This window comes from Dermacentor andersoni, chromosome 5 (genome assembly GCF_023375885.2).
Source record: "Dermacentor andersoni chromosome 5, qqDerAnde1_hic_scaffold, whole genome shotgun sequence".
NCBI lineage: Eukaryota > Metazoa > Arthropoda > Arachnida > Ixodida > Ixodidae > Dermacentor > Dermacentor andersoni.
This window is the reverse complement of record NC_092818.1, coordinates 129,239,350-129,252,844: the sequence shown is the minus strand read 5'-3', so window position 1 is coordinate 129,252,844 and position 13,495 is coordinate 129,239,350. Positions and strand designations below refer to the sequence as shown.

Below are 13,495 nucleotides of genomic sequence, written 5' to 3'. Positions count from 1 at the left end.
GCCGCGTTTTCCTCTCAGACGTCATTTCAGCATTGCTAAAGGAGTGTCGCATCATTCACCGCACTGTATACCACGGCATATCATCCTCAAGCTAATGGGATGACAGAACGTTTCAACCGCACCCTTGGCGACATGTTGGCCATGTATGTTTCGTCTGACCACTAGAATTGGTATCGCATTCTCCCTTCCGCCTCCTACATTTACAATACCGCCACGCAAAGCAACACTGGGTTCTCCCCTTTCTTTCTCCTTTACGGACACGAACCTTGATGCACCATGGACACGATTCTGCCTTACCGGCCAGATGCTTCGGAGTGCACGACTGTTTCTAGAGCGGCTGCTTACGCCGAAGAATGTCGCGAGCTCGCTCGTTCGTTCACATCCCAGGACCAGTGGCGCCAAAAGCATCGCCACGATTAATCCACTACGGCTACGAGCTGTGCTCCTGGCTCGCTGGTCTGGTTGTGGGTGCCCTCTACTCCTCCCGGCCTTTCCTCCAAGCTGCTCTCCAAGTACCATGGTTCTTATCGGGTACTGAAGCGAACATCCGCGGTCAACAACCTCATCGAACCAACGGAAGCGCCTTCCGACCAGCGTCGTCGCGGCCAGGAATTTGTCCACGTCTCCCGGCTCAAGCAGTGCCATGACCCCTGTGTGTTCTACTGTCCTTAGGTCGCCAGGATGGCTACTCTTTCGGTGGGGAGCGATTGTACTGAAGGCATGGTGCTGGTGAAAGAGACGAAGACGACCAGAAGTGTTTGCTTCCCCGTTTCGATATAGTGCCGACATGTTTAAGACTACCGCTACAACCTAGAACTAGTGCTGCTAGGCGAACACCCCCGTTGTAAAATAAACAACCGAACAGAAAATAACGCCAGTAAAAAGGTGGAAGTATGAACCAACTAGTCCGGCAGCAAGTAGTAATACGTCAGGTGTAGACATTTCATTTGTGTCAAGTAATATGTTAAAGCGAACACATTTAGTTGCCTCTTTCGCCTATTTTCATGGCTGGCTGCGGTCGGACATGCGGTACAAAGGCGTTGAGGGAAAGTGCGCCTGATACCGCGCAACCGAGTTGTAGGGACACAAGGGGTGAGGGTGAAGCAGGGGCAGGGAAGACCTGTCACGCATCGGCTTTGCGAAGCGCTTGACAAGGAAAACGTTCCTTCGTTCCTTCGCTAGCTGGTCCTTTCTTTCGTTTAGTCGCTCGCTCACTCGCTCGCGCGTTCGTTCACTCGGGCTATTCGCTTACATCGACAATCATCGTCGATGGTTTCTGCACAATTTTCCCCCCTTCGATTGTTCCTTTGCATTGCATACCTTGGGTCCATTGTTCTGTAATTTGTAACAATGCACTGATGCGATTTCGCAGCTTCGCACGTTTTATTTATTTATTGCTGTAAGCGTTTCTTCCGCATTTGTAAAATTCTTAGCTCCGGCGTTTCCGTTGCTTAGCTCCGACCTGATACCAACTTGCTGGTAAGTGCAGGAACCTAGTGCGTATAGTGCACGCGAGATGCGATTGTTCCAAATGCATCCTATCTCGAAAGCTGACAAGAGTGTGCAAGTCACCTGCACCGCACCGTATATTTTGACACAGGCAAAACGAAAGTGAACGACGAACATGTCACTGCGGTTCATTCGAAAGATATGGCGGCTAAAGCAATTAAAAATTTTCGCATTCGCCATATCTGCTTTCTTTCTATTAGAGTATGTCTCATGCTTTGCTACCACTGTGGCCTGCGGAAACTTCAGTTTCGCATTGAAAACGAGTACACAAGCGTCTAATAGCTAGTGGTCCTTTCGAATGGCTTTGAATATGTGTTTTCTGTGACTGATGGAAGATATAGCCAAAGTCATTTGGTGCTGTGCTTGTGAATAAATAATAATGAAAGGAAGCACGGAATTAGCCTCAATATTGTTACCGTGGCTGCTGACCTAGTGGTACGGATGCGCACAACTACGCGCAGGACGTGAGTGAATTACACCACGGATTCCACATTTACTCATGCGGTATATATACATAAAAACCTAGAGCACATACGTCGCGAAAGTTGCAAGCTTGCACTAGGCGATACCTTACGTTTACTGTTACCCATTGCGATAAAACAACATAAATTTAAACTAGTCGGATGAACGCCTCCCAATGGCTCTGAAGCAACTCTTTCATACAACTCTATCAGAAGCTCAATATTTGACAGAACATGGAGAGACCTAAAGCTCACGCTTTTCTCAGGCGGCTGGGCCAGTTCAGCGGAAACGCTGACGAACTGTAGAACTACACACCAGAAGGCGTCCAGCATTTAACGAATGCAGAATGTTTGCGCCAAAGCAGTTCCTCAAAGTACGCTTGCACTTGTTTGCTTGAGAGTCTTTCGACGTTCGTTGTCTTGCGTTTCAATCGAATCTCCTGCGTGAAACGCCCCTCCGAAAACCTGTCTCGCTTCAGAACAGACTTCAGCTGCAAGGGTCTAAGAGCGAGGCGTTTCCCCTCGTTTTTTCGCTGAATCAGCTTATCTTGACGAGTGGTCAAACACCTAGAAGGATCCGCCTGCCCTCCCGCGGTATTGCCAGTGACCCAAGTGAGAGCATTCGACTCGTGCGTCAACAGGACTTTCACTTACTTCAGCGGTGTTGGCACTGAGCTTCCTCGCAAACCGTACGTAACTCACTTAGCAAATTGATCTCTGCGTCCTGTCCGGCTGATTCTTTGGCGCACTGCCCACTCAAAGGGTGGTTCGAACTTTTCCTTCTTCGCGTCTTTCACGTCGATACGGAAGGCAGCGTCACGCAGAATGCCGTCGCTTGGACCCGGACGGCGGACGCTTCACCTGCCGTAGAGCAAACAAGACTCTGCTCGGTCATCAACGGGTTCGGGCGCCGCTTGACCTGCCAAGATATAGGCGCTGCAAGTTCGTAAATACTGGAAGCCGTGAAGACGCTCCTATCACCTTTTCGACGCTGGCCACAAGGGACCCAGAGAACTGTAAAGGCCTAAAACAGATGAAGAAGAAGAAGAAAAAAAAAAATCTGGGAACATTGCTAAAGCAACCGTTTCTTTATTTTTCCGCAGAGAAACGAAAGAAAATAAACACTCAAGATTTCCTGACAATTGTTTAATGTTATAAGCATTAAATCGACTGCTCCCCTATAGTAATGCAAGCAAGTGCCATGTAGCGTTTAACAGCAGGGGATTAAAATATTGGTGCCGTTCTTGCTTATATTTTTATTTTTGGGATTTAAGGCACGCCGTAGTGGGGGACGCTGAATTAGTTTTTACCACTGGGGTTTCCTTAACGTGCACCCGATGCACGGTACACGAGTATTTTCGCATTTCATCCCCATCAAAATCCAGCCTCCGCAGCGGGAATTCGAACCCGCGACCTAATGCTTATCAGCACAACGCCATAGCCGCTGAGCCGCCGCGGCGGGTAAGGTTCTTGCTTAAAGCATGTTTTCTCATCGTAGTAAAAACAGGAAAAGAAACAGTGTGCAAAAAATGTTTTATTACTATATTATTATTATTATTATTATTATTATTACTACGCGCCATCCACCTTGATAACACACAGCAAAGCTCAATTCAAGCGCAAACAGTTGTGCATGGCGTCGTCAGGCAGACGTGTTTAGACTGCTGCTCAGCGCGATGGGTTCCGAGAGTCACCGATCGTGTACCTTTTCGTGTACTGCAGACGTTACCACTTGTCGTGAGAATAGCGGAGCGCGGTTTTCACGAGATGAAATACACGAGAAAAAAATTCGCCGACGATTACGATACTCCCTAAAGCGAAATTTGAGCGCAGCTGTACACGCATTTTCATTTCGCGATATATTGGCTGGCGCGTACAATGAGTCTCTTGCGGCACGTTGCAAACGGAGCGGTTTGTGGCACGACTACCTCGCTAATGGGAGATCGCGAGAGCCGTCGCGTGGCTGACGAGTCAGCGCGATTCACAGCAGCCGCCGCAGACGGACCTCCGCTCATACGGCGCTTTTCTCCCATAATACTAAGCGCGCTACTCTGTCGCCATCTCGTAGCCATCGTTGCCGCAACGTTCGTCTTGCCGTGGCCTCCGCGATCAGCTCGCCGCCGGAGCTGATCGCGGAGGCCACGGTCTTGCGCGGCACTACGAGTTTCCTCTCACGCTTTCGCTGTACCCTCCTACTCCACTTTCAGTCTCCTTGTTCAGCTCCACTTTCCTCCGCTATCCTCCTCGCGCCCTCTTCGCTATCGCAGTCTTTCGTCTCCCGCTGTGCTCCGCGTTCGCTTTCATCCTTCGCTGTGTTCGTTCGCTCGGTTACGAGGGACAGCGCCGACGCAAGAACGGTCTCCTTAGAGCTGCGCTCTAAAGATTGTCAAAGTAAGCTAATAGCTATCTAAATCTGTTAAATTGTCTGCGGTAGTCGTTGGCACAAAATTTATTGTTTTCGCCGGTCACGGCGGCCTCCCATAAACGCCGAATGTCGTGTCGCTTTTCTAGCTTCTGTACTTTTTCTTCCACATTCAACGCAGCAGAACTTGGGTCACTGCTTCGCCAACCCGCAAGGTTCACCTACATCTGTTGTGACGTCAGCGCCTCTTCGACCAACTAGCGTGGTCCGGAGGCACCTGTAATTTTCAGTCTCCCTAAGTAACCTATTTTCCGTTCGCTGGCACCATCTCCTTACAGTACTATCGTCCTCACGGCGCCAGCCGCTCATTCTATCAGCGGAGAATCCAGCCACCGACCATGAAAATGGGAGATGAGTGAGAGAAAACTATTTGTTTTAAAATCGATCATACATTCTACTTCATTGCGTCCAAGGCGTGTCTATATAGAAGCGTACTCAATTTCCGCGAGTACCAGCTTACTGTAGATGACGTTTTGCGGTCCCGGAAACGATGAGTAACAAGACTGCTGGTGAGGTTTGGACTTCACCTTTTTGACTAATTCATGAACAATTAGTCCAGGGCTGCAATACGGAGCTCGGAAAGGCACGTAGATATATTGACTTTGAGGACAACTGCTTTGCCCCAATTAACAAATAACATATAACACCTGCGGCTGGAAATACCCTCATCTCCCAGCAGAACCAGACTTGGTCCGGAAACGCACATGCAAGTCTTTGCAACAGGATCTCAGGTGAACAAGATCGACAAATTGCGTAGTGCTATACAGCGCAAATGTACGAGACAACTTATACAAACTCGCCGTGGCGGCATAGTGACTTTGGTGTTGCGCTGCTAAGCACGAGGGTGCGGGAACGAATCCCGGCCGGATTTCGATGGGGGCAAAATGCAAGAACAACCGTTTCCCATGCATTGGGTGCGCGCCAAAAAAAAGGAAAACAGATGGTCAAAATTAACAGGAGTCCTTCTACACGTGCCTTATAATCACATCGTGGTTTTGGCACGTAAGATCCAGGAATTTATTAATAATTCATTTGAACTTATGTGATCCTGCGCACATTACTACATTCTGTGACTCTTACATGCACTGACTTCTTGCCTATACTTTTCATATGTATTTTGCGCAGTTCAATAGTGACGAGCAGTGTTTTTCAGCACTTGGGTATCTTATCTGAAGCACATTATTGTTAATGTTTATTTTTTCCTACCACTGAGCCAATGAAAGTGCCTGGTGTATGCAATTTTTACCACCAATTCCGTTTTCCCCAAACTCTCTTGTTCTTCTGAAAAAGAAAAACAAGAAAGAAGCATCTTAGCACTAAGTAATTGCGAAAATTTGCATCTCTATGTCGGAGTACGCTTTGCCCAAGCGCAAAACTTGTTCTCTCTAAGAAATCTCTATATTTGAGTCGGAAAGCCAGACTTCAACGACGCAGGTAGGAAGAGAGGAACTCTGACAAAAAGAAAATGCCAGCTCTCCCGAAATCCAGAGTTGATGTAAGCATGAAATGGCTACCGGCAAAGCAGATTGGTCGAAGTACGACGAATACTCACAACCATCTCACAACCATCCGCGGAGCGCCGGACGCTGCCGCGGCTTGGTCACGCAGCGTGGCACTATCTCTCAAAGGAGGCGCCGCAAAACCTACGCCGCGGAACTCACGGACCGCTGGCGTTGAAAAGAGCCCAGGCAACCCTGCCTCAGCGCCAAAAGATGACAAGCAAGGGTATGGTGCACTGTATCTACCTTTTGAACGTTGCCCATTAGAAATGACAAATAAAACTTCAGCGTACTAGAAATTACAGCTTGAGTGATATTGTGAACAATAGGAAGAAATCGGAATCACAATTTTTTGTAACTTGTTTGGGCAGTAACTAGCATATGTAATGCAGTCCTGTACAAAGGATTTAAGGGCCAGAGAACACATTTTCTTAAGTTTGGCTGCGTGCCCGGATGATCTCGTTATGTTCTCGCAACGATGGCCGGATGTTCTCGTCTGAGTGCACGGATAACAGCTCTGGCTTTTGGCTCAAGGTCACTCGAAGGTCGCCGAAAACGGGAGCTAAAAGCATGACATGCTTAATACTGACACGAGTGCGAACTGATTGACATATCTGCTGACTTCGAAAGAAAAAATGTAACCTGATCTGCAAGGCTGAACAAACTTCCGGTTTATGTACGAAGCCTTCCCCCATTGAAAACTATTATTCTGCAAACTGACCTATTAACTACGACTTCCTCCAGCCTTAGCGAGATGCCTGGTATGACCGCTACGCTACAGAGAAACTCCGTTTCACCGAGCGGGAAACGGAGATTGAAAATCTTGACGGCCACGCGTGCCTCAACATTTCATGCGAGGCACACGAAATGCGAAGCATATCCGGAGGCAGCAACATCGCCAGCGCCTATCGAGTTCATGACTAGCGAACCGTTGAAAGGTCGTCACCTATACCGGAGAACCTCTCAAGCCTTCCGAGTGCTCGCTTAGCCTGCGTTTCGCTTGCCCTTCCTAATGACGACGTTGTCCACGCTGCAGCAATCGATCAATAAAAGCTATCACTACAGAGAACAAGCAGTCCAAGCTATTCGCGTCTCCCTCTCCGCGAAAGAAACTCGTGGTCCCTTGACAGCCAGTACGTTGCGCCGACACATTAGGGGGGGGGGGGGGGGGAGGGGGCTCCAGGATGACGGAGTGTTTGTAGCAGCTGTTCCGGCTTGCGTTCGCTACACGGAATCGCATTCCGTTAACCGAGAAGCAACAGCCAGGAAACAAAAGGGCACGCGATTCACGGCGCGGGTAATAATGTCCATCGATGATAGGCGAGGTGCAAAGGTGAGGCGCAGTATTGCCCGCAGAGCGCCCGAATACACGTGGGCGCGCCACGGAGATTGCAGCATGCCAGTTGACGTAAGCAGCTTCCCCATCAATCACGCCGCTCGTCGCCTGCCAAGTGGTAGGTTCGTACTTTTCTTTCATCGCATCGCATTTTGGTCTCCACTCAGCGAAGCTGTGCTCGCGGCAGCGAGCCAACGCTGAAGCGGTGCGGCAGCGGAACACAAGTTTCGGGGGGCGCGCCCGAAGTACGGTCCGAGATGGGCCGCCCGTGAGCGTTGCCACGCGTTTACCCGGAAAGCGCTGGGCTCTTAAAGGCTCCTCTCCATTAAACCGGGCGCTTGCCAGCGGTGCAGCGTAAGCACTGGGATATTTCTGACATTATTTCTCGGTCGGGAGTACACCCGTACTTGCGGTAGACGGACGGGTAAGGACAGCTGTTTGCGTCGTGTATTAGCTTGAGTGCCCAGAGATATGGCACAGACGTGGGGCACCTCAGCGACTTGTGGCAGTACCGCTTATAGAGCGGTGTTAGGAGAAGTGATTTTCCGGCTATTCCGTCACTCGAGTATAACGCCACAGTAACGTAAAGAAACGGCAGAAGATATTGCGCCAAACACAATTTAATGTTTAGGAGTCACTCCAGTAGCGCAACAACGGAACGGACGATGACACAGAAACAAACAAAAACACACGTACCCTCAGAAAATCAAAACAAACAAAATTAAGGACAGCTACTCAAAGGAAACGTTTCAGCGCCACCAGAAACAGCGCAAGCTGTTCTGGATGTGCCATTTATTGCCTTGAGATGTAGTACAAGTTTCTAAAACGACGCTGCTTACCCGCTGCGAAACGCCGTAGTACTTCGCCAGGCGTATTGACCGGGAATGCTAGCGACGTAGAGTGCAGCCCACGGTTCAAGAGAACGCAAAGTTAGCATTTCGGAATGATTTCTGCTTAGTTTTGACACTGATGCCTCGTTAATATTTTGCACCATCATTCTTTTACCCAAGGCGCCACATCAAGCCCTTTTCTCCCTATGAAGTTGAACATACGTTCAAGCTACGTTGGTTTTAGTACTTTTTAGACGTACCCGTTAACAGCAGACCATAATGTACTCCTGAAAGTACAGACGATCACAAATATTTTCTCTTTCATGCGAACGAGTTATCCTCAAACTGACGGCGATATTCCGCACTGACAACTGTGAATGTCGCGAGATCTATTTAAACATTTTACTTGCCTTTGTTCGCCGGGCAGAGCTTCGCATTGTAGAGGTGCGCGAATATTTCTGAGACCAAATCAAATACCAGCCGAATAGTTCCATACATAAATCGAACAGCAAGTACTTTGCGAATAATTTTCCAATAATGAAGAGCCGTTTGCACCATTATTATAAGAGTAATTTCACATCCTTTTATATTAGCAACGTGAGCAAGCTTATGTCCGTACATTGCATATTATGAAGCGCTGTACGTAATAAAAGCACAAACCAGCACTTTAGGGACACAGAAGCAGTTTGTTCGCATACCTAGTACTCTTTTGTGAGTGCGAATGACAGTGATTTAGTCAGAAAAGCCTAGCTCTCTGCAGCGATAGCATGTTCCACTATGTAACCTCTGGTGCTTTGTTCCCATTGAGGGCATGAGGCTGAAATTCATCACAATTTTGCTCCAACTTTATGTCGCATCGTGCCCAGCTGACGATTTAAAATATCCGAAAGCTGGTCGAATAATATCCGCATTTGCGAAGAGCGACTATTCGATTCGAAGACCACCTACTCGAACTGGATTCGATATGCGAAATTTTCGAATAGTGGCACACCCCTACTTCGCAGCCATCTCGCGTTCACAGACTGCAGGACCACACTACGCCGTCGATGTTCCGTTTATAGTCGCAATTTAACTGAATACGCAGTGGGTCGTATCAGACATTGTATGTGGGATTATGGCGGCCCAGCAGAGGTCAGGAAAACAAGATGGAGCGGCTACATAGGCAATTGTACTAGATTTATATATAGAAGAGATAAAACGAATACATCCCTCGCGGTACGCAGATTCGTATCCGACCGACTTCGCCGTCACACATCCTCCTTTCCCACGTTTGCCAAGTTGCCGTCCCTTTTCGATGAATTTGTTCTCTCAAGCACGCTTCAAGTGACGCGAATACGCGCTGCAATACAGGTTGTAGCATGAACTTAATAGACCCCACGATGTTTCATATTTTAACGCGACAGTGTTAAGGAGCTCGTGTCGCAGAAAAGCCGGTGTCGTCGGCATCGGCGGCGTTGGCCGTGAGCGCTAAATCCCAGAAGGCACTTCATAAATAAAAAAACATCTTGCAAGATGGGCTACCACTCAGCCACGAGCTCGTTCCTTCAAAACAGGACAAAATCGCCTCTAGTGAATGCGGTGTTCCCTTAGAAACGTGCCGTGGAAAGTTATACTGCGGTGTATATCGGTAATTATGACCATGTAACTTACAGAAGTCGCAGTTTCACGAGTAGCGAAGTACGTTTCCGCTACATTTCTTCTGCGCTCTGCGCACACGCAGAGCCATCTTGCGGCAAACACAGAAGACCCCCTCCTCGCAATGTACGGCACTGCCCCGACACGTGGCGCGCCACTCGCCCCATGATCGCGTCCGCCTTCATGGCGTGTCGGGGCCCGGCTATCTGTGCCGATCGCGACGTTTGGCTGGCGTAGCGCGTTTCAGTAGGCGGTGCGAACGGGGTGCGATAACGCCATCGCGTGCCACTCTTGAAGGCGAAGCTTAAGCGTCCTCCAATTTTTACTTATACGGCTTAGGCAAAAAAAAAAAAAGCCAAGTTGATGAAGTGGACTCGTATAACTCCGTAGAAGACGAGACGGCAACTTTGTCCACCTTTGCGAATCTAACCACAACATTAAAAAAAAGGGGGGGGGGGAGGGTTTAAAGTTCACCAGATGTATCTGCCTGCTATAAGAACAGACTTGAAAAGCTATTGTATCACAGGGCATTTTTTTTTCGGGTATCAGAAGGTTAAGTTAGTATTGCGACAAAGTATTTATTTAAAACCTGAAAATGCTCACAAGCTCAAATATTCCTGAGCAAAGGTGAAACACGGCGTAGTCGAAAATTGGGCGAGAATTGAGCGTTACAGCTTGTCGTGTTTGCAGGAGCGGCGCTAACGTAGTCCCGCCAATTTTGGATTGATGGACAAAAGGCACGACAGGAATCACAGGTAAGAAACATTTATTGACAAAAAAATAAACAAACAAGGACAGTGTTCTTATAGTACAGAAGAATAAAAGGTCCATCTCCGAAACTCCTCCGCTGCTCCTGTTAGTGTGGAAAAAAGAGAAGAGAAGAAAAAAATCAAAATGACAGGTGAACTGGTATTCGCAACAAGCCTAACAGCAAGCACAAGCAATAAATACGCACTTGATTTTTAAACAGCAGCTGCAGTGGACGGCGAATAAAGTAACCTGTCCAGGAAATGGAAGCCCTAAGACGTGATCACCGTTTTCTTACACATGCCCTTATTTTTTTTCTTTTGCCCAAATATAAACGAGCCGGACACTTTAAAGATCACTGCAGAAAGCTTATATTTTACCACCAAACCGAGCCCTCACACAAAGATAACATAAGGGAAATACATTCATAGGTCCTAAGTGAGACGATGTAGACAAAGAAGCTTGATTTCTATCACCAGCGTTTAGTTTCCTTCCTTTGATGTATACACGTATTTCTATGACCGCGATGACAGCTGTGGCCAACCTGCAGTGCGCTTTTTGTTTGTTGGTTTCTTCCTTTCAAGCTACATATTAAAAAAAAAATCGACTGCGAGCGCAATTCCATCGCTTCGGTTAGGTTACTCGAAAAGGCGGGCGTCACTTCCACGACAGATCACGAAGAGCAATCAGCTAACATCATAATTCCATTCGAATATTTTTTAACAATTTCCTTATCGCACATGTTGCAATTACGAAAGCGAATTTGGTCACTATTTGGTGCAACAGACAAGTATACAAAGTTTCTTTATTGCTCTGAATACTATTTTTTTATTTAAGTTCACAAAAGTTACTCGAATCCCGTCGCTAGATTAATTATACGTCCAGGCCGACATCATTTGTTACAAAAAATCAATAAACAAAGCGATCAATTCAGTAATTATGCCAATTTATTTAACTTCTTAGTTGCAACCTTCACGGCACACGCTTATATTTGGAGAGTTCAAGGAAATCGCCACAAAGGTCTAGCTTCGTGTTTCTACACTTCAACACGGCCCACATATGTAAACTGAGCTAAATGGTGTCAAATTATTCAATGAATTTAGACGTGATTACGCATGCAGTAGTGTGAAATCTGGCTCGCAGTGCAACCCCCCGTGTGACGTAGTATGGTGGCGTTAAATAAAAAAAATAAGCTTGGCTATACGGCACCATAAAGCGGTAGGTCTCGCCCCTGCTGCTGAAGTGACTATGCATCGGATCCGCTCGGGAGTTGAGCAAATTCCCGATCCGATTAAGATCGTGGGAAGAGAGTGAAAAAGGGCGACGGCAGCTTCATTTTGGGGCGGCGCTTTTACGTCTCCACAGGGGGTTGGACAGAGAGCCGCGTTTCGCGCTGACGCGTGCGCAACGGGGTAAATTCAACGATTAATTTAACGCCAGTGCCTTCTCGGTCTACGTGGCCATCTCGAAATGCAGGAACACGAAACAAGATTGTTATTACGATTCCCTCCAGCTTTCCGATATAAACACGTGCCACGAAGTAGGTAGCCAGGTAGTGAATGCATGGAATTAGTTTAATTAGCACATGAATTGCCTTGACTTGTCTCGCAAATTATGCCCCCCCCCCCCCCCCCCGGCAGGTAAATAGTTTGTAGAGACGGAATCCGAGTACTAGGATCTTCTTTTTTTCTTTTTAAAATGTCCGAAGTAAACGAGAGAAACACACTGTATAGAATTCCCCAGACTAGCGCAGCTTCGAAACATGAGTAGATAAAATGCACACATCAGGTGACTCTCGTACGGCACAGAGAGAAGTCCGAAAAAAAAAAAAAAGTCTTCGTGAATGACTCGCGCAAGCCAGACTTTATGAAGCGCGACGTCGCAAAAGCAGCAGACAAGTAAAACACTCGCGTTTCGCACGAATTCGCGTCGTATGAGTGTTACTTACGCTACACACGGCACCAACGGGTAAAACTGCATAAACAATCACATATATATATATATGCCGGTTTCGGCATTATAAATCAGTAGCGCTAAATGGTTGGCCCCGTGGACCCAAGAATCACAGTCCGGTGGACTCGTGGGACGGAGGCCCACGCCACGGTTTGCATCAACAGCACAAAGACTGCGATTTTCAACGCCGCTCTCCTGCGCTCCTTTCCCAAGCGTGTTTCTCTAAAGAAGACGGCGCAGGAAACTCACGCCACCTGGCTTGCCGCGACGTCGGCATCCGGCCGGCTGTCCCGTCCCGCACAGGCATGGCCGGCGTATATATAACAGGGCTGCGGGGAAGGGACGGCGGCGGAAGCAGGAGCGGCGAAGGAGCGCCTAGATGAGGCCCAGCCGCTCGCGCTCCTTGGTCTTTTTCCGGACCATGTCGACGTTCCGCTCGCGCCACGTGCTCTTGCGAAGCTTGATCGGACGGCTGCCCACGTACTTGCCTGCGCACGCACAAGAAACAAAAAAGACAAAGAAAACTCGTCAGTCCTGTGCACGGTGCATACTACAATCGCAGCTGTAATAGCTACAGACAGTTTCTCTGCGGAAACGTTCCCCCACATTGTTCCGTACGTTTTCAGTTGCGCTTCCCTTACGGCTCTTACGGAATCTACGTGAGTTCGCTGCAAATTTAGAGTAACTTTCGTAACAGATAATAGATGGAAGAGAGAAAACAAGGTGAGAAAAGGTGCGGAAGCCAACCAGACGGGGGTCAGGTTTGCTATCCTAAACTGGATGTGAGGAAGAGGGAGAATAAACAACGGGCAAAGCGTGAAAACTGCGCGCACGCAGGAAGATACACGCGGGAGGTCCAGCGACGATCATTCCAGCTGGTGCATCGCAACGAGCAGTAGAGTGCGCGAATAGTTTTCTGCGCCAGCGACGGATGTGGCGACGGTACAAAAGCTTTCGGCTCAATTTCTTTTAAAAAGTCTAGCAGGCTTATTGTGGTTTGCAGAGGGATCCGCTCGACATCGCAATGAGGTGAAAACAATGCCCGACGTGTTCGATGCTCAACAAGAAAACCTTCTGTACCTACAGGGTCGTCAAACGTATAT

The 13,495-nt window shown here is 48.1% G+C and overlaps 1 protein-coding gene across 2 annotated transcripts in view; it reads right to left on the bottom strand.

Annotated features, from left to right (window-relative positions):
• Positions 1 to 10,441: 10,441 nt before the first annotated feature.
• Positions 10,442 to 13,495, bottom strand: part of LOC126531152 (uncharacterized) — a 143,940-nt gene continuing 140,886 nt past the window's right edge. Inside the window, exons 5-6 of one of the 2 annotated variants that reach the window (XM_050178569.3) lie at positions 12,642 to 12,880; positions 10,442 to 10,545 (exon numbers count right to left, since the gene is read on the bottom strand). In XM_050178569.3, coding sequence (XP_050034526.1) covers positions 12,768 to 12,880 — 113 coding nt within the window. In that variant the 3' untranslated portion in view covers positions 10,442 to 10,545; positions 12,642 to 12,767. The remainder of the gene's footprint in view (positions 10,546 to 12,641; positions 12,881 to 13,495) is intronic. The other variant, XM_050178568.3, reaches the window with a different exon arrangement.